Source organism: Artemia franciscana, chromosome 14, assembly GCF_032884065.1.
Source record: "Artemia franciscana chromosome 14, ASM3288406v1, whole genome shotgun sequence".
In the NCBI taxonomy this organism is placed as follows: Eukaryota; Metazoa; Arthropoda; class Branchiopoda; order Anostraca; family Artemiidae; genus Artemia; species Artemia franciscana.
The window spans coordinates 37,577,299-37,598,135 of NC_088876.1; the positions used below are offsets into that span (position 1 = coordinate 37,577,299).

At 37.9% G+C, this 20,837-nt stretch overlaps 1 protein-coding gene across 1 annotated transcript in view; it reads left to right on the forward strand.

The window, feature by feature from the left end:
- The window catches only part of LOC136035672 (tyrosine-protein phosphatase non-receptor type 9-like), a gene marked incomplete in the record, with an annotated part of 119,376 nt that overhangs the window by 17,348 nt on the left and 81,191 nt on the right, over positions 1–20,837 (forward strand). Inside the window, 1 exon segment of the mRNA XM_065717590.1 lies at positions 17,898–17,938. Within this exon segment, the coding sequence (XP_065573662.1) occupies positions 17,912–17,938 (27 nt within the window).

A 20,837-nucleotide genomic window follows, 5' to 3' on the forward strand; every position in this document is an offset into this window, starting at 1 on the left:
ATACTACTATGACTGGTACTTTGCAATTTTTAGTCTTAAAATAAGTAACTAGCATTCTATTACAATAAACCTTCCCAGCTTAAACAAGACTTGGCAGCTTCGTTATTCATCATGAGCCCTACTCCTTGCACATGCACCCCATCCTTCTGCCTTTGTAAGTCTATATCACCTGATTTCATGTTTCCTACCCTTGGGATATGAGTTTCTTCTAAAACTCCTAATAAGTCCTGTTTGGAGTGTCTGAGTTCGTCAGTCAAAATGTCAAAACAGTATTTGGTCTTTGACATTGTGACATTCCAAGTTTTCATTATTGTATTCTTTAAGTCATTGAAATTATTATCGCCTCAGGAAAAGTAATAGTCCTGAACCATTGGATGATGGAAAGTTCAGCTCTTCAATTTTAAAGTGCTCAAGCTGGCTTAGAACCAGACAACAGTTAGTCCCTTGGACTTCCAGATGAACAGAGGCTCTGTGCAATCCTCATTACACCTTGGCCTCAACATGTTTTCCACACTTGATGATGCTCTAGCATCAGTAAGAGTCGAAATCCTGCACAGACAGTCTCAAGACATAGACAATCTCCAGCAACATTGAACCTCTAAGCGGTACTGCTTGGTCAAAGTGATGAGTGAAATGTTTCGAAAACCAGTGTCAAGATATCTGACAATAATGGGCGAATACTGGGGTCCAGTGACGTTAATGCATTTCTCAACTCCCATTTGTACCACTTTTTCTGCCGTTATCCCCCAGGAGAAAGCCTCGCTTCTTGATGATTGCCCCAGCACTCAATGAATTTTATGTGTCAAGTGAAATCAGGGAAGTGAAGACAAACGTCTCTCCTTTCCCAGGTCGAAATCCCTGTATAGCTCATGCGTGAATTCGCTTTGTTCCTAGCCCTGCCACGCTCGGTTTCTTATAAACCAGTGCTTTGCATCCGGGACCTTCTCTAGATCGTGAAAAAAAGCCCACATCCATGCAATTTCCAAAGTGAACCCGCCCAAGTCATGTGATGATTTAAGACCAATGTCACTAACACCATTTCTAGCAAAAGTGACAGAATCGTTCATCTTGCAGCAGCTGCTAGAGCAACTAAGTGAGACCGTCAACAAATACCAATATGGCGGACTCCCAAAATGTGGGACATTTATGTAACTAGTCAGAATGTAAAATCAGATCCTGAAGTGGCTTGAAAAGCAAGGCCGTTGCGTCGACCTAGCAGCCATCGACTTTCGCAAAGCTTTTGATCTCCTATCACACCTAGTGGCCTGTCAAAACCTGAAACGAATGGGTGGTAAACGCCAAATGCTAGCCATTGTGCTCAATTTTCTGTCTGAAAGACAGCAAAAAGTATTTGCTTTAAACAAAGAGGGCTGTGACTCAAGTGGAGTAAAATAATATGCAGTGCCCGCAAGGGACGAAACTGGCAGGAATAACGTTTCTTGCCATCGTCAACTTCTTGCTGGTAGAACATAACGACAATTACAAATTTGTTGACGATTTGTCGCTCTTACTCTCTTATCTTCTTCATGGCAATATCCCCACCAAGCAATTCCTCGAAATCACTTTTGATCTACTAAGTTCACAGTGCTCTGATACAAAATTGACTATTAACTCTGCTAAGTCAAAAATACCTAGACTGAATCAGCTAAGGAGAGACTTCGTTCCCCTGAAGCTCCCTTTCCTGTTGTGAGTGGGGTAAAAATAAAAGGTGTCATTTTCTCGTATGATTGCACCTTTACTACCCATGTTAATAGTGTGACCCGTAAAGCTAACGTATCTCTGCAAACCCTTTCAAAAATGCGAATTTGCCCATTGTTTACATATAGTACTTGTTATTGCGAAGTACTCAGATATTTGTTTTGGGGAGGGGTGTGTTTGTGTGCTTGAAGTAGATTTGTATAAGGAGAATCTTCCTTAGGGAGATAAATTTTTGGAGGATGAATGTTCCAGGGGAAATGTTACACTGGAGGGATTTGAAAGAATTACTATACGAAATTCTTTTTAATTGTCTTATATTCTCTTAGCCAAACTTTTCGTGTGGAGATGTTCCACGGGAATTATCCAGAGCCTTTTTCCCGTGTGTTTTGATATCCGGAAATAATTTCTACGGTAGGGGGCATCTCTCGAGTGATCGAGAAGCCGATTAGAGATTAAAGTTTTATTCAAATGTAAGAATGCTAAGGATAATTTTTCAGACTGAATCGTCCGCGAGCAATTTTACCAGGAGGGAGATTCTCAGCAAGGATGGATCTGTCTGGAGGGAGTTTGACGGGAGGGAGGGGCCTTTTACATTGGAGAGATATATTTCAAAGAAGGTATATGACACCAGTATTAGCTAACGAAATTCATCACAAATTTCATTAGTCATAACTACCAATAATACTGGTTATCGGCAATGTAAATCTTAGGTACATTAAGTAAAAATATCACTTAATCCAAAATATTACTTAAAGGCTCATGGTAATCATCATATATTTCGGGAAAGACTTCTAAAATCTGAAGTTGAATTACCTCGTATATGAGAAATGGTTCTGGCTAAATGTACCATGCCTTGTTTTGGTCTAATATCTAATTAATTCCAGGTTTATTAGATTGTATTACATAGACTGAAGATAAGCTGATATTAACAAATTAATCTATAGCGGGGACACTTTAGTCATGGATCGTAAACCAGTTACCCCCCCTCCCTTTCTGTTAAATGCCTTCTCTGTCTATTGTCTAGCTTAAATCTTGACAATACCGTGGTCTTTCCAAAAAATATTCCAGAAAATGTGAATGTTTGAAAAAAGTTGTACTTGCTTGAACAAGATGCAATTTGGTATTTACCAATTATTCAGAACACATCCAAGAAGTGAAGTTATGTTAATCTTAATGAAGTATACGAAAACATGATGAAAATATAAGAGTTTAGAAAAAAAAAAAATAATGGAAATTGCGACAAATAACCATGGAAAGCAGGCCACCCAGAACGTTATTTCTTTTATATCATGCCCAATTTCCTTCGTATTTTCTAGTTTTTTTTTAATCACACTGCCATTACTTTCATTGTAAGTGGCAATTTTGATGTTAATTAATTTAAAAAAAATAAAGTTTTTCTGAGGGAAGTTGAGAGCAAAATCGGAACGTTAAACAAACAAAAATTATTACTTTACGGTCTGTCTAACATATATCAATAGAACTAGTACATATAAACTAACTGATGATCTTTCCCTTTGTTTGTAAGATTATAGAATACTAGTGCTTTACTGAAAACACGAAATAATATATACCTAACATAACCTAACCTAACCAAAATACCAACTTGATATATTAAATGTTTACTTAAAATATACCAAGTACATAGTTTTTCCACTGAGCCTATGCTAATTGCCTCCAAATACAGACAGCTAAACCGGTTTTTCTCAGATCTTGGATATCAAATTTTCTTGAGTCTGTTCTAGACAATAAACAAATACCGATGCTTGAATTATGCAGAATTATCTTAGTTTTGACAGAATTCTCGGAGAACCTAAAATCCATATGGTGGCAAACTGGGGTCTAGGGAGGGAACTGAGGTCTAGGAGGCGCAATTGCCCCCTTTGCCTCATAGTAAGTTACGTCCTGACCCTAACCACTTGCCACTAAGGAGTTTGAGAAGTGTAGGCATGTGGTTCACAAACCGCTCAAAGTCGTATATTAAGAGAAGGATTACTTATTTGCTTACCTATTCAAATTATTTGCTGTTTTTGCTATTTAATTGACAGAATAGAACTATAGAACTATTTGTAATGCATGGCAAATAGAGAAATCATAACAAAATTTTAGGTTTAGCGTAAAGAGCGAGGAATTAACGAGGGGGCGAACCCCTCATATACGTAATAAAAATGTACGGATATAGAAGTTCGTTATGTAAGTTAATTCGTAAGTTACGTATATTTATTACTAAAGAAACCGTTCATAAATAAATTTAAAAGTTCTAGTGGCCTTTTAAGTAACCAAAAATTTGGATGGCAACTAGGCCCCCTCCCCCGCCATTTTTCTCAAAATTGTCCGATCAAAATTTTGAGAAAGCTATGTTGCCCCAAAAAGTTAAATTGATATGCAAATTTCGTTTTAGTTATGCATGTACGGTGAGCCAAAATCAAAACCTGCATTAATTCAAAAACGTTAAGAAATTAAATAAAAAAACTTGTTTTTTTTTTAACTGAAAATAAGGAGCGACCTTAAAACTTAAAATGAACAGAAGTTATTCCGTATATAAAAGAGACTGTCCCCTCCTCAATGCCCCGCTCTTTACGCTAGAGTTTTACTTTTTCTCACAACTATACTTTTTATGGCACTTGGTATTAACCAAGTGACATATAGCAACCGCAAATTCTGTTGGTCTGTCGGTCTGTCTGTCGGTCCCGGTTTTGCTACTTTAGGCACTTCCAGGTAAGCTAAGACGATGAAATTTAGCAGGCGTATCAGGGACCGCACCAGATTAAATTTGAAATCGTTTTCCCGATTTGACCATCTGGGGGGGGGGGGAAGTGGGGCCCGTTAATTCAGAGAAAATAGAAAGATTGAAGTATTTTTAACTTACGAACGGTTGATCAGATCTTAATGAAATTTGATCTTTGGAAGAATATCGTGTCTCAGAGCTGTTATTTTAAATCCTGGCCAGATCTGATGACATTTAGGGGGGGGGGGGTAGGGGGAAACCTAAAATCTGGGAAACACTTAGAGTGGAGGGATCGGGATGAAACTTGGTGGGAAAAATAAGCACAAGTCCTAGATACATGATTGACATAACCGGATCGGATCCGCTCTCTTTGAGGTACTTGAGGGGGGGGGGGGGGTTAATTCTAAAAAATTAGAAAAAATGAGGTATTTTTAACTTACGAACGGGTGATCGGATCTCAATGAAATTTGATGTTTAGAAGAATATCGTTTCTCAGAGCTCTTATTTTAAATCCTGACTGGATCTGGTGACATTGGGGGGGGGGAGTTGGGAGGGGGAAACCTAAAATCTTGGAAAACACTCAGAGTGGAGGGATCGGGATGAAACTTGGTGGGAAAAATAAGCACAAGTCCTAGATACATGATTGACATAACCGGAACGGATCCGCTCTCTTTGGGGTAGTTGGGGGGGGGGGGGGGGTAATTCTGAAAAATTAGAAAAAATGAAGTATTTTTAACTTACGAATGGGTGATCGGATCTCAATTAAATTTGATATTTAGAAGGATATCGTGTCTCAAAGCTCTTATTTTAAATCTCGACCGGATCTGGTGACATTGGGGGGAGTTTGGGGTCGGGGAACCTAAAATTATGGAACACGCTTAGATTGGAGGGATCGGGATGAAACTTGTTAGGAAAAATAATCAGAAGTCTTAGATACGTGATTAACATAATTGGAATGGATCCGCTCTATTGGGAGGGGGGGGGTTAATTCTGAAAAAATAGAAAAAATGACGTATTTTTAACTTACGAAGGAGTGATCGGACCTTCATGAAACTTCGTATTTAGAGGGGCCTCATAACTCAGATCTCTTATTTTAAATCTCAACCGGATCCCGCGTTATTGGGGGGGGGCGGTTGGGGGGGACCGGAAATCTTAGAAAATACTTAAAGCGGAGAGATCGGGATGAAACTGGATGGGAAGAATAAAAATCTGTCTAAGATACGTGACTGACATAACCGGACCGGATCTGCTCTCTTTGGTGGAGGGGGGGGGGGGTAATTTTGAAAATTGAAGTATTTGTAACTTACGAAAGGGTGACCAGATCTGAATGAAATTTGATATTTAGAAGGATCTTGTTTTTTAAAAGTCTAATTTTAAATTCCGACCAGATCCTGTGACATTGGGGGGAGTTGGAGGGGGAAACCGGAATTCTTCGGAAACGTGGAAATTGGGATATTTTTATTGTACGAATAGGTGATCGGATCTTAATGAAATTTGATATTTAGAAGGAATCCATGTCTCAGAGCTCTAATTTCAAATCCCGACCAGATATTTTGACATTGGGGGGAGTTGGAGGGGAAACTTTTGGAAAACACTTGGAGTGGGGGGATCGGGATGAAGCTTGGTGGATAGAATAAGCAAATGTCCTAGATACGTGATTGACGTAACCGTACTGGATTTGCTCTCTTTGGGGGAGTTGGGGGGAGGGGCTCTGTGATTTGGTGAGTTTGGCGCTTCTGGACGTGCTAGGACGATGAAAATTGGTAGGGGTGTCAGGGAGCTGCACAAATTGACTTTATAAAGTCGTTTTCCCTGATTTGATCATCTTTGGAGCTGAAGGGAGAGGAAAAATTAGAAAAAAATAGGTATTTATAACTTACGAGTGGGTGATCGGATCTTAACGAATTTTGATATTTAGATACTCAGAGCTCTTATTTTAAATCCTGACCAGTGTTAAGCCTCTGATTTTCCTTTTAAATCAATCTATTGATTCTTAGAATTTTGTTAGAGCTCATACCATATGAACTCTTGGCTCTTAGCTCTTCTTGCCTCGTCACAAGTGCCATATGAGCTCTTAGCTTTTGTTAAAACAATAAAAAACTTTAGCGTAAACAGCGGGGTGTCGAGTGATGAGGAGGGGACAGCCTCTTTCATATATGTAATAATTTTTGTTCGTCTTAAGTTTTAATATCGTTCCTTACTTTCAGCTAAAAAAAAATGTTTTTTTATTTAATTTTCGAAAATGGCTCCATATTTATTTTTGCTCCATATATGACGTCAAAACTTTACAAGATGACGAATAAACCTGGAAAGCTAAGGCAAAAGACATGGGGAAATATATCATCATAGCTTGGAAACCCATATCAGCATAGCTCGGGAGTGCATATTGGTTTTGTAAGCTTTGGTGGGGTCTTAGAAGCGGAAACGTTTGTATTAAATTTGTGAAACACATTTGTATTTTGAATCGATTTTTAACAGCCTCAATTAGAAGTTTAACCAAAATTTAATTATCCTGCTGGCAGCCTACCCCATCTGTAAATCCAATCTGACTTCCGCCAAAATATGCTGAAGAATTAAGGAACCGTGCTCAAAAAATTGTATTTGTCTATTGTATACTGTGGCCAAGATACAATTATGTTGTGTCAATATATTGTGGTCAATATACGGGTGACTTTGCTCAAAAAATTTGCTTACATTTCAAGAAACCGTAATGAACTAATAAGATGCCCACTCAGTCGCGTTGTTTCCCTTTTTCAAGAATTAAATAAAAAAAAGTTATTTCTACTGAAAGTAAGGAACAATATAAAACTTAAGACCCGCAGAAATTATTTTGTATATAAACGGGGCTGCCTCCTTCTCAATACCCGTTTCTTCACGCTATTAAATAAAAAAACGAGTTTTTTTAACTGAAAGTAAGGAGCGACATTAAAACTTAAAACGCACAGAAATTACTTCGTATATGAAAGAGGCTGCTTCCTCATCAACGCCCCGCTCTTTACGCTAAAGTTTGACTCTTTCTCTCAATTCTTCTTTTTAAAACAGTAAAAAACCTTTAGCGTAAAGAGCGGGGCGTTGATGAGGAAGCAGCCTCTTTCATATACGAAGTAATTTCTGTGCGTTTTAAGTTTTAATGTCGCTCCTTACTTTCAGTTAAAAAAACTCGTTTTTTTATTTAATTTGTGAACGTTTTTGAATCAATGCATGTTTTGATTTTGGTTCTCCGCAGAGGAATAATCAAAACGAAATTTTGCATATTTTTTTGGGGGGGCTAAATGGCTTTCTCATAATTTTGATCGAATGATTTTGAGAAAAAAAGAGCGGGGGCGAAGCCTAGTTGCCCTCCGATTTTTTGGTTAATTAAAAAGGCAACTAGAACTTTTAATTTTTTACGAATCTTTTTATTAGTAAAAGATTTACGTAACTTATAAATTAGCTTACGTAAAGAACTTTTGTATTCTCATGTTTTTATTACATATAGGAGGGGATTCGCCCCATCTTCAGTACCTCGCTCTTTACACTAAAGCTTAAATTTTATCCCAATTCATTAAGAATGACCCCTGAATCACAAAAGCCGTAGAATAAATAGTTGAAATTACTAAAAATACTTTAGCGTAAAGAGTTAGGTATCATAAGGAGGTGAGCCCCTTATATGGGTAATAATTTCTGTTTGTTTTAAGTTTTATTGCTGTTCCTTACTTCCAGGTGAAAAAGCTTTTTCACATTTATTTTTTAATTTTTTTTTTAAATAATGCTAGTAAATCCTGCTCTCCCTTCATGGAAGTTTTCTTCTCCCATGACAAATTCTCGATGGGAAGTTCCCCCAGCATATCCCCCTCTTCTCAACCCCTCCCCCAAACCAAAAAAATCCTCCTGAAAACGCCTGTATACTTCCCAATAACCATTACTATATGTAAGCACAGGTCAAAGTTTGTAACTTGTTGCCCCTCCCACGGGGACTGTGGGGGAGTAAGTCGTCCCCAAAGACATAGTTATAAGGTTTTTCTACTACGCTGAATAAAATGGCTATCTCAGAATTTTGATCCGTTGACTTTGGGAAAATAATTAGCGTGGGAGGGGGCATAGGTGCCCTCCAATTTTTTTGGTCACTTAAAAAGGGCACTAGAACTTTTCATTTCCGTTCGAATGAGCCCTCTTGCAACATTCTAGGACAACTGGGTCGATACGATCACCCCTGGGGAAAAAAAAAAAACAAAAAAACAAATAAACACGCATCCGTGATCTGCCTTCTGGCAAAAAATGCAAAATTCCACATTTTTGTAGATAGGAGCTCGAAACTTCTACAATAGGGTTCTCTGATACGCTGAATCTGATGGTGTGATTCGTTAAGATTCTATGACTTTTAGGGGGTGTTTCCCCCTATTTTCTAAAATAATGCAAATTTTCTCAGGCTCGTAACTTTTGATGGGTAAGACTAAACTTGATGAAACTTATATATTTAAAACCAGCATTAAAATGCGATTCTTTTGATATAGCTATTGGTATCAAAATTCCATTTTTTAGAGTTTTGGTTACTATTGAGCCGGGTCGCTCCTTACTACAGTTCGTTACCACGAACTGTTTGATAGTTTTTCAAGAACTTCAAAAAAAGCATCAGATTCTTATTACACGCCCCTTTAAGTTTCCGGACTGGGTCTTTAAATAAAAAATTGAGACAAAAGGTCAAACTTTAGCGTAAAGACCGTGGTTTTGAGGAGAGGGCAGCCCCATTAACACACATAGTAACTTCTGTTTGTTTTAAGTTTGAACGTTGCTCCTTAATTTCAGTAGAAAAAGATTTTTTTTTTCATTTAATTTTCTTGAGGAGTAGCACCCGTCATGGTCACCCTGCAGTGCTAATAGCAGTCATAGTTTTGGTTAAGAAAACCTGTTTAATTTTCTTGAGGGGTAGCACCCGTCATGGTTATCCTGCAGTGCTATTAGCAGTCACAGTTTTGGTTAAGAAAACTTGTTTAATTTTCTTGAGGGGTAGCATCCGTTATGGTCACCCTGCAGTGCTATTAGCAGTCACAGTTTTGGTTAAGAAAACTTGTTTAATTTTCTTGAGGGGTAGTACCCGTCATGGTTATCCTGCAGTGCTATTAGCAGTCACAGTTTTGGTTAAGAAAACTTGTTTAATTTTCTTGAGGGGTAGCATCCGTCATGGTTACCCTGCAGTGCTATTAGCAGTCACAGTTTTGGTTAAGAAAACGTGTTTAATTTTCTTGAGGGGTAGCATCCGTCGTGGTCACCCTGCAGTGCTATTTGCTGTCACAGTTTTGGTTAAGAAAACTTGTTTAATTTTCTTGAGGGGTAGCACTCGTCATGGTTACCCTGCAGTGCTATTAGCAGTAATAGTTTTGGTTAAGAAAACTTTAATTTTCTTGAGGGGTAGCATCTGTCGTGGTCACCCTGCAGTGCTATTAGCTGTCACAGTTTTGGTTAAAAAACCTGTTTAATTTTCTTGAGGGGTAGCACCCGTCATGGTTATCCTGCAGTGCTATTAGCAGTCACAGTTTTGGTTAAGAAAACTTGTTTAATTTTCTTGAGGGGTAGCATCCGTCGTGGTCACCCTGCAGTGCTATTAGCTGTCACAGTTTTGGTTAAGAAAACCTGTTTAATTTTCTTGAGGGGTAGCACCCGTCATGGTTATCCTGCAGTGCTATTAGCAGTCACAGTTTTGGTTAAGAAAACTTGTTTAATTTTCTTGAGGGGTAGCATCCGTCATGGTCACCCTGCAGTGCTATTAGCAGTCACAGTTTTGGTTAAGAAAACTTGTTTAATTTTCTTGAGGGGTAGCATCCGTCGTGGTCACCCTGCAGTGCTATTAGCTGTCAAAGTTTTGGTTAAGAAAACTTGTTTAATTTTCTTGAGGGGTAGCACTCGTCATGGTTACCCTGCAGTGCTATTAGCAGTAATAGTTTTGGTTAAGAAAACTTTAATTTTCTTGAGGGGTAGCATCTGTCGTGGTCACCCTGCAGTGCTATTAGCTGTCACAGTTTTGGTTAAGAAAACCTGTTTAATTTTCTTGAGGGGTAGCACCCGTCATGGTTATCCTGCAGTGCTATTAGCAGTCACAGTTTTGGTTAAGAAAACTCGTTTAATTTTCTTGAGGGGTAGCATCCGTCATGGTCACCCTGCAGTGCTATTAGCAGTCACAGTTTTGGTTAAGAAAACTTGTTTAATTTTCTTGAGGGGTAGCATCCGTCGTGGTCACCCTGCAGTGCTATTAGCTGTCACAGTTTTGGTTAAGAAAACTTGTTTAATTTTCTTGAGGGGTAGCACTCGTCATGGTTACCCTGCAGTGCTATTAGCAGTAATAGTTTTGGTTAAGAAAACTTTAATTTTCTTGAGGGGTAGCATCTGTCGTGGTCACCCTGCAGTGCTATTAGCTGTCACAGTTTTGGTTAAGAAAACCTGTTTAATTTTCTTGAGGGGTAGCACCCGTCATGGTTATCCTGCAGTGCTATTAGCAGTCACAGTTTTGGTTAAGAAAACTTGTTTAATTTTCTTGAGGGGTAGCATCCGTCGTGGTCACCCTGCAGTGCTATTAGCAGTCACAGTTTTGGTTAAGAAAACTTGTTTAATTTTCTTGAGGGGTAGCATCCGTCGTGGTCACCCTGCAGTGCTATTAGCTGTCAAAGTTTTGGTTAAGAAAACTTGTTTAATTTTCTTGAGGGGTAGCACTCGTCATGGTTACCCTGCAGTGCTATTAGCAGTAATAGTTTTGGTTAAGAAAACTTTAATTTTCTTGAGGGGTAGCATCTGTCGTGGTCACCCTGCAGCTGTCACAGTTTTGGTTAAGAAAACCTGTTTAATTTTCTTGAGGGGTAGCACCCGTCATGGTTATCCTGCAGTGCTATTAGCAGTCACAGTTTTGGTTAAGAAAACCTGTTTAATTTTCTTGAGGGGTAGCACCCGTCATGGTTATCCTGCAGTGCTATTAGCAGTCACAGTTTTGGTTAAGAAAACTTGTTTAATTTTCTTGAGGGGTAGCATCCGTCATGGTCACCCTGCAGTGCTATTAGCAGTCACAGTTTTGGTTAAGAAAACTTGTTTAATTTTCTTGAGGGGTAGCATCCGTCGTGGTCACCCTGCAGTGCTATTAGCTGTCACAGTTTTGGTTAAGAAAACTTGTTTAATTTTCTTGAGGGGTAGCACTCGTCATGGTTACCCTGCAGTGCTATTAGCAGTAATAGTTTTGGTTAAAAAAACTTTAATTTTCTTGAGGGGTAGCATCTGTCGTGGTCACCCTGCAGTGCTATTAGCTGTCACAATTTTGGTTAAGAGAACTTGTTTAATTTTCTTGAGGGGTAGCACCCGTCATGGTTATCCTGCAGTGCTATTAGCTGTCACAGTTTTGGTTAAGAAAACTTGTTTAATTTTCTTGAGGGGTAGCATCCGTCGTGGTCACCCTGCAGTGCTATTAGCTGTCACAGTTTTGGTTAAGAGAACTTGTTTAATTTTCTTGAGGGGTAGCACCCGTCATGGTTACCCTGCAGTGCTATTAGCAGTCACAGTTTTGGTTAAGAAAACTTGTTTAATTTTCTTGAGGGGTAGCATCCGTCGTGGTCACCCTGCAGTGCTATTAGCTGTCACAGTTTTGGTTAAGAAAACTTGTTTAATTTTCTTGAGGGGTAGCACTCGTCATGGTTACCCTGCAGTGCTATTAGCAGTAATAGTTTTGGTTAAGAAAACTTTAATTTTCTTGAGGGGTAGCATCTGTCGTGGTCACCCTGCAGTGCTATTAGCTGTCACAGTTTTGGTTAAGAAAACCTGTTTAATTTTCTTGAGGGGTAGCACCCGTCATGGTTATCCTGCAGTGCTATTAGCAGTCACAGTTTTGGTTAAGAAAACTTGTTTAATTTTCTTGAGGGGTAGCATCCGTCGTGGTCACCCTGCAGTGCTATTAGCTGTCACAGTTTTGGTTAAGAAAACCTGTTTAATTTTCTTGAGGGGTAGCACCCGTCATGGTTATCCTGCAGTGCTATTAGCAGTCACAGTTTTGGTGAAGAAAACTTGTTTAATTTTCTTGAGGGGTAGCATCCGTCATGGTCACCCTGCAGTGCTATTAGCAGTCACAGTTTTGGTTAAGAAAACTTGTTTAATTTTCTTGAGGGGTAGCATCCGTCGTGGTCACCCTGCAGTGCTATTAGCTGTCACAGTTTTGGTTAAGAAAACTTGTTTAATTTTCTTGAGGGGTAGCACTCGTCATGGTTACCCTGCAGTGCTATTAGCAGTAATAGTTTTGGTTAAGAAAACTTTAATTTTCTTGAGGGGTAGCATCTGTCGTGGTCACCCTGCAGTGCTATTAGCTGTCACAGTTTTGGTTAAGAAAACCTGTTTAATTTTCTTGAGGGGTAGCACCCGTCATGGTTATCCTGCAGTGCTATTAGCAGTCACAGTTTTGGTTAAGAAAACTTGTTTAATTTTCTTGAGGGGTAGCATCCGTCGTGGTCACCCTGCAGTGCTATTAGCTGTCACAGTTTTGGTTAAGAAAACCTGTTTAATTTTCTTGAGGGGTAGCACCCGTCATGGTTATCCTGCAGTGCTATTAGCAGTCACAGTTTTGGTGAAGAAAACTTGTTTAATTTTCTTGAGGGGTAGCATCCGTCATGGTCACCCTGCAGTGCTATTAGCAGTCACAGTTTTGGTTAAGAAAACTTGTTTAATTTTCTTTAGGGGTAGCATCCGTCGTGGTCACCCTGCAGTGCTATTAGCTGTCACAGTTTTGGTTAAGAAAACTTGTTTAATTTTCTTGAGGGGTAGCACTCGTCATGGTTACCCTGCAGTGCTATTAGCAGTAATAGTTTTGGTTAAGAAAACTTTAATTTTCTTGAGGGGTAGCATCTGTCGTGGTCACCCTGCAGTGCTATTAGCTGTCACAGTTTTGGTTAAGAAAACCTGTTTAATTTTCTTGAGGGGTAGCACCCGTCATGGTTATCCTGCAGTGCTATTAGCAGTCACAGTTTTGGTTAAGAAAACTTGTTTAATTTTCTTGAGGGGTAGCATCCCTCCGTGGTCACCCTGCAGTGCTATTAGCTGTCACAGTTTTGGTTAAGAAAACCTATTTAATTTTCTTGAGGGGTAGCACCCGCCATGCTTATCCTGCAGTGCTATTAGCAGTCACAGTTTTGGTTAAGAAAACTTGTTTAATTTTCTTGAGGGGTAGCATCCGTCGTGGTCACCCTGCAGTGCTATTAGCAGTCACAGTTTTGGTTAAGAAAACTTGTTTAATTTTCTTGAGGGGTAGCATCCGTCGTGGTCACCCTGCAGTGCTATTAGCTGTCACAGTTTTGGTTAAGAAAACTTGTTTTATTTTCTTGAGGGGTAGCACTCGTCATGGTTACGCTGCAGTGCTATTAGCAGTAATAGTTTTGGTTAAGAAAACTTTAATTTTCTTGAGGGGTAGCATCTTTCGTGGTCACCCTGCAGTGCTATTAGCTGTCACAGTTTTGGTTAAGAAAACCTGTTTAATTTTCTTGAGGGGTAGCACCCGTCATGGTTATCCTGCAGTGCTATTAGCAGTCACAGTTTTGGTTAAGAAAACTTGTTTAATTTTCATGAGGGGTAGCATCCGTCGTGGTCACCCTGCAGTGCTATTAGCTGTCACAGTTTTGGTTAAGAAAACCTGTTTAATTTTCTTGAGGGGTAGCACCCGTCATGGTTATCCTGCAGTGCTATTAGCAGTCACAGTTTTGGTTAAGAAAACTTGTTTAATTTTCTTGAGGGGTAGCATCCGTCATGGTCACCCTGCAGTGCTATTAGCAGTCACAGTTTTGGTTAAGAAAACTTTAATTTTCTTGAGGGGTAGCACCCGTCATGGTCAACATGCAGTGCTGTTAGTAGTCATAGTTTTGGTCAGGAAAACTTGTTTATTTGAGCTAGTTTTGCAGATATATTTTGCATGCAGATTTCAGTAAAACGCAAAACAATAATTTTGGTTAGTTTGAAGTTTAACTTGGCTTTTTACTTCAACAAGAAAATTTTTTTTCTATTTTTTTTTTTAGGGAACATTACTGCAATGGACTGCCTTTGCTTTGAGTAGAGCTTTACTTTTACATTGTTTGACAATCTACTAACTAGAAAATTTATATAACTGTCATTGGATAAGTTTCTGACTCTTCAGGATATATTTCAGGACAGTTCTGATTTTTAAGGTTGGCCTTTCAATCGTTAGCCCTTTCAATGAGTAGAAATTTACTTTAATATTTTTTGACAATCTACTGGGAGTGAAAAATTTAGATTTGTGTCTGACTCTTCAGGATATATTTCAGGATAATTTTGATTTTTAAGGTAGGCCTTCCAATTGTTAGCCCTTCTTTGAGTAGAGGTTTAATTTTTATGGTTTTTGACAATCTACTGTGAGTGAAAAATTTGTATAATCGTCATTAGATTTGTGTCTGACTCTTCAGGATATATTTCAGGATAATTCTGACTTTTAAGGTAGGCCTTTCAATCGTTAGCCCTTTCTTTGAGTAGAGGTTTGCTTTTATATTTTTTTACAAACTACTGTGAGTAAAAAATTTATATAATCGTTATTAGATTAGTGTCTGACTCTTCAGGATATATTTCAGGATAATTCGGTTTTTTAAGGTAGGAAATGAGGATAGTAGGTGTGCATTCTATCCCCATTTATATGGATCATTTTGGAGATTTTTAGAGTTCAAGCTACAAGAATGGGTTTGAAAATTAATATACAGAATACCAAGTCGCTCAGACCGGGTATAAGTGAAGGTGAATATATTATGTTGAACAGCAAGAAGATCGATCAATGGGATAGTTTTACTTAACTAGATAATACTACTAATAAATCTAGATACTAATACTTTTGGATAAAAAGACAGTGTAGACTATTTTTGCAGCAAGAACTTCATACGTGAAAGAATTTTTTTTAATAGCTGTGAAGGCGATAGCTGTAAGATGTCAGTAACGAGCTTCTATTGTTCTAGCCATCTATTAAGAATCAATTATTACATTATAGATGGCGTATAATTGGTCGTGTCATATTAGCAACAAAACAATCAAACTTCAAATTTTGAAAATGCAGACCCTGACAGGCTCCTATAAAGCACCGTCTTTGCTCCTCACTTTGTATATATATATATATATATATATATATATATATATATATATATATATATATATATATATATATATATATATATATATATATATATATATATATATATATATATATATATATATATACTAGCCGTTGGGGTGGCGCTTCGCGCCACCTCAATACCTAGTTGGTGGGGCGCTTCGCGCCCCCCTAAGCCCACGCGCGTAAGTCGTTACGCGCCATTGTAGTTGTGTCCCTGTGTCCCACCTGTGAATAGATAAGATATATATATATATATATATATATATATATATATATATATATATATATATATATATATATATATATATATATATATATATATATATATATATATATATATGTTTTTAACTACGTAAAACATGCGAATATACAACATTCTTCGCTGTCCCATTGTCTATGCATATAAATAGATTATCAGGTTTACTGACTCTTGAACATGCAGCATATAATTGTCCTTGGGAAAAACAATCCGTATTCAGATCTATACCTCATTATTCTAATGATGTATCCCTGTGTCCCGGTCGTCATTTATATTCCCTGTGTCCTGGTCGTCATTTGTGTCCCGGTGTTCCAGTTTGTAATTTCTCTTTGAATGTCCCGGTCGTCATTTATATTCCCTGTGTCCCGGTCGTCATTTGTGTCCCGGTGTCCCGGTCTGTAATTTCTATTCGAACAATCCCTGTGTCCCGGTCGTCATTTATATATCCCGCCTGTGCCCCCGGCGTCCCTGTTGTAGTTATGTCCCTGTGTCCCGGTCGTGATTTCTGTCCAGGTGTCCCAGTCTGTAATTTCTCTTTGAGGTTCCCGGTCGTCATTTATATTCCCTGTGTCCCGGTCGTCATTTGTGTCCCGGTGTCCCGGTATGTAATTTCATCAGTTGACAAACATGACGTCAGTCGACAAACAACTTCATGACGCATACAGCTCAATCCTTAAAATGATGTCAGTCGACAAACAAACATGACGTCACTCGACACACACACACACAGACAACTTATATATATATATATATATATATATATATATATATATATATATATATATATATATATATATATATATATATATATACATATATTATATATATGCTCCTTTGCTCCTCACTTTGTCTCTATATATTTTTTTTAAATTAATATAGTTTCATTGTATTGTTTCTATCGGATTAACGACGCTTCTTGACTTCTCAACTTATTGACCAGAACGAAAGAAAATGTATCAACCCAAATTTGGGTATGTATTGGGGTAAATTGTAATAAGTAAAATTGGGGTATGTATCAACACAAACCAGAAAATGCATTTTGTGAAAGGGTTCGTGTTGGAAACCGAGAATTGTAAAGGAGAATTGTAAACAAATACTAATGTAAAAAGTATTTATTCCAACAAAGTGGTCATTGTTATGCTCTCTGTTTAGAATTAATGTTCGAAGAGAACTATTTGTACATTTTTGTTGGTTAATTCGGATATGGTTTATAGCCATATTTCAGCACTTAGTAATTTAACCACACCTACAATAAAGCTTTTTTTTGTATAATTTCTTTTAATGTCACTAGTGATGAATTGTTGTTGCTAAATTATTTTGTGTCAGTACTGGACTGCTAAGTTTACCGTATCATGGTCTTTTATTTAGCTATTGACTGTGTTATTTATAAATGCAAACTTAGCTTTTTAAATTTGTGAGTAGTCATTTTGAAAAAATAAATTTTTATCATTCAAATAGTTCTTTCTTCATCATTCAAAAGATTTGTTTGACAATGAGAAAAAATCCTTTATTGACAATTTACCCTATGGTGATATTTATCAACATTGGAAATAGGTTACTTCCCAACTTTAATGGGAGGCTGAGGAAACTAGGCAGATGAAAATCTTGAAAAGAAAACTACATTTAAAATTTTGCACATTGTAGCACAGAGGTTACACAGTTGCAAATGTAAAATGTAATTCATATTCTTTTAATGACGTATACAAATATAAATTACTTAGTCCTATCACAAATTTACTTTAAATTAATTGGTCGGAGCTAATTGCTATTAGCTAAATATAGCTATAGAACGGCAACTCGACTCTATAAATTTATTTTTTAAAGTGAGTCAATTTGAGGAAAAAGGTATATAATCAAAGAACAAAAATATCAAGAAAACAACTAAGAAACAAAAATGTGTAGCCAGTGTGGCTCTGGCTACTGAGACCACAGAGACCAGACAATGTACTTATTAGCAAGAAAGATCAAAAGACAAAAGTGATAATTCTTTAGCATCAATAATAAATTTTTCAGTACAACCCTTCGTAATATTACTTCTGTTTTATAACCTTAGATTTATCCATTGTTTGACTTTGTTTATATTATTTTAGTTTTACTTGCTCTTTTTGCAGGATCAGAGACAAATATGGATTATTCTGACAGAGAAGAAATGGTAAGTCAACATATAAAGGTTAAAGTATTTTTACCCGTTTTATAATAGTGTTCCACCCTGGGGTAGCAGAGTGGATTGATTCTTTGCTTGACAATATGGGGCCCGGGTCAGCAGGTGCCTCGCATTGGGGCGCAGCAAGGTTGGTGCAGTAGGGTTGAACGACAGGCTTGCTACTTGTCGCTGCAAAAAAAAGACCCAGCAACTGAAACGTCAGTTCTATACCCTCTGCGCCAGCAGTAGCTCTAGAGGACACACTTTTATTAAAACAGGGTTTTTCTTTTACTTGCAATGTTTCAGTTCCATGCACCTTGAAATCCCCAATGAAATTTCCGAATCTTTGGGTTAAAAAAGATTTTGGAGAAGTATTAAAAACCGAATAAAACATTTTCTGTATAACAAGCGGGAACTAGGGGCACTATTCTTCCTAAACATCCGGATGCTGCATTCTTCTAGTGTTATCAGCCAGTCCATAAAGAAACTGAGGCCATGAAGTCACACCACAAATACTGCAAGTTTTCTGATATGCAAATCTACCAAATTTAGGTTGATGCAAAGGAGCAGAGAGTAGATAATTTCTTAGAGTTGAATTTTTTGCGATTTAGTATTTGAAAATAAAAATTGCTATTGCCACTAACATTGTAGCGGCTAAGACTTAGTAAAAAAAAAGAAAAAAAAAGAAAATCCAATTTCCCAATTAATTGCTGATCGTCCAATTTTCTTTGAAATTCTCTATTTTTTGGAGCCTCTAGACGCTTTAATGTCAGCACTACTCTCAGTTTTAATCTCTATCTTCTAATGTTTTTGGCAATACAATAGTTCAAATTTAGGTTCAACTAGTTTATAGAAAGAACAAAAGAGAATGGGAAATTTCTTAGCGTTGAATGTTTGGTAGTGTTACGTTTGAAAATAAAGATTAAAAACTGCTACTACCATTAACATTGTAGCGTCTGAAGACTTCGTTAAAAAAAAATTAAAGAAAATTTAATGAATATCAAATTTTCCTATTAATTGCTTATCATCCAATTTTCTTGGAAGTTAACTATTTTTTTTTAATGAAGTCTTTAGACGCTATAATGTCAGTAGCACTAGCAGTTCTTAATCTCTATCTTCTAATGTTTTTGGCAATAAACCTCTTCAAGAACCTCTTGCCAATCTGGAAAAACAAGACTGTCAACTTCTCTGAAGGTGCGACTCTTCAACGCTCTCATAATCCCAATTTGCTTTGTACTCAAGCGAAACTTGGTCAATAAAGGCTGATGATGAGCGAAGAATCTCCGCATTTGAAACTAAATGCCTTAGACGCATTGCAGGGATTACCTACATTGACCGAGTCTCAAATGAAGACCTCCGAAAACTACTCCGTTGTCCCCGCACCATCATGGACCGGGTCAGAAGCCAGCAACTCCGCTGGCTTGGCGAGCGAATGTTGGCCAACTAGCTTCCAAAAATCACATTCGAAGGACGGGTTCACGGCACGTGCCCCAGAGGCCGACTTCATAAGAAATGGACTGACCACTTCCCGGCCCATAACCTCCTCCAGCTACTTCGTCTAGCGCCAGATAGATCGAACTACCGTCGCCACATTCATCACTTCCTCAGAAGAGAAGAAGCCCCAATACAGCCACAAAGGCTGGACGGGACTTAAGTCAAGTCACTTGTACTTGTGGTGGGAATCAGGCGTTTCCACCTCGCCCGGTATCAAGGATCTTCGAGACCTCTTTGAACCACATAATGCAGTCTACTGCCAGTTGCTTTGCAAATTGGAGCCATTGAGTTGTTCATCTGTGACTAAACTTTCTGAACCCCCCCCCCCCCCCCAGTAGGTTCAAGGTCTAATTTAACCAAGTCCTGCCACCTTTTCCGCCAACCTCCTTGGCATTTCTTCCATGAGTTAAGTGGCTCAGCTAGATGGGTTCGGAGAGGCAAGTACTCTGTTGGCCTCCGTAAGGCCAACGCCATGAGGCCATAAGGCCAATGGCCTAGCCATTTCAGTCGACGCTCCTTGATTGTGATGGCAACTTATCTCTTAATACCACAGATTCATCGTATATCCACATTTGATATGCGATCATTCAGATTTAACCAAAGGATGCTACACAGACAGTTATGCTCAAATCTTCTCCTTTTACTGCAAGCTACAGCTACGGGCTTGTCACAAAATACATTTTTAGAAGGAACATATACCTTAAAGCTTGGTATACTATACTTTTTCAAAAATAATCGCCAAGTTTGAGTGTCAAAAATCAAATTAATGAAGTTGCCGCTAAATTGTAATCAGAATCATCACTTAATGCTATATAGAAATAGTTAACGCCAATCATTGTACGTTGATAATGTCTCTATTAATGCCATTTACGTTTTCTCGACATAATATCTTAAATTAGGTTTTTTTTTCCCAAGAACACACTGCCTTTCTATGACGAACAAATAAACGTTCAAATGGGTAGCGATTATCATGAGCAAAAATACTGATGACGTATTTTTACTGATGCCGTATTTTTACTGATGACGTATTTTTACTAATGACGATCGCTGTATACACCATAATTGCATTATATTATATGTACCATTATATGTACCACCGCTGTCACATTTACGTTACTTGATATAGTTTTTTTTTTAAACAATATAGACCATCTCATTTCTAGACTAGTTGCAAAATTAAACTTAGGTGGTTTATTCGATATTAGTTCATTTTTCTAAAACAATCTACATATATATGAATTCGTTAACTAGTATCGATCATCTTGGTTGAAAGTGGCTGTTTTTTATTGTTGTGGTTTTGGTGAAGTAAAAGTGTTGCTCCACTATTCAGAGGTGGAGACACCATACATAGGGTGGAGACAAGACTCATTAATTTTCTCGCAAAGATGGGTAGAGGCGCAATATCCTTTTCTAC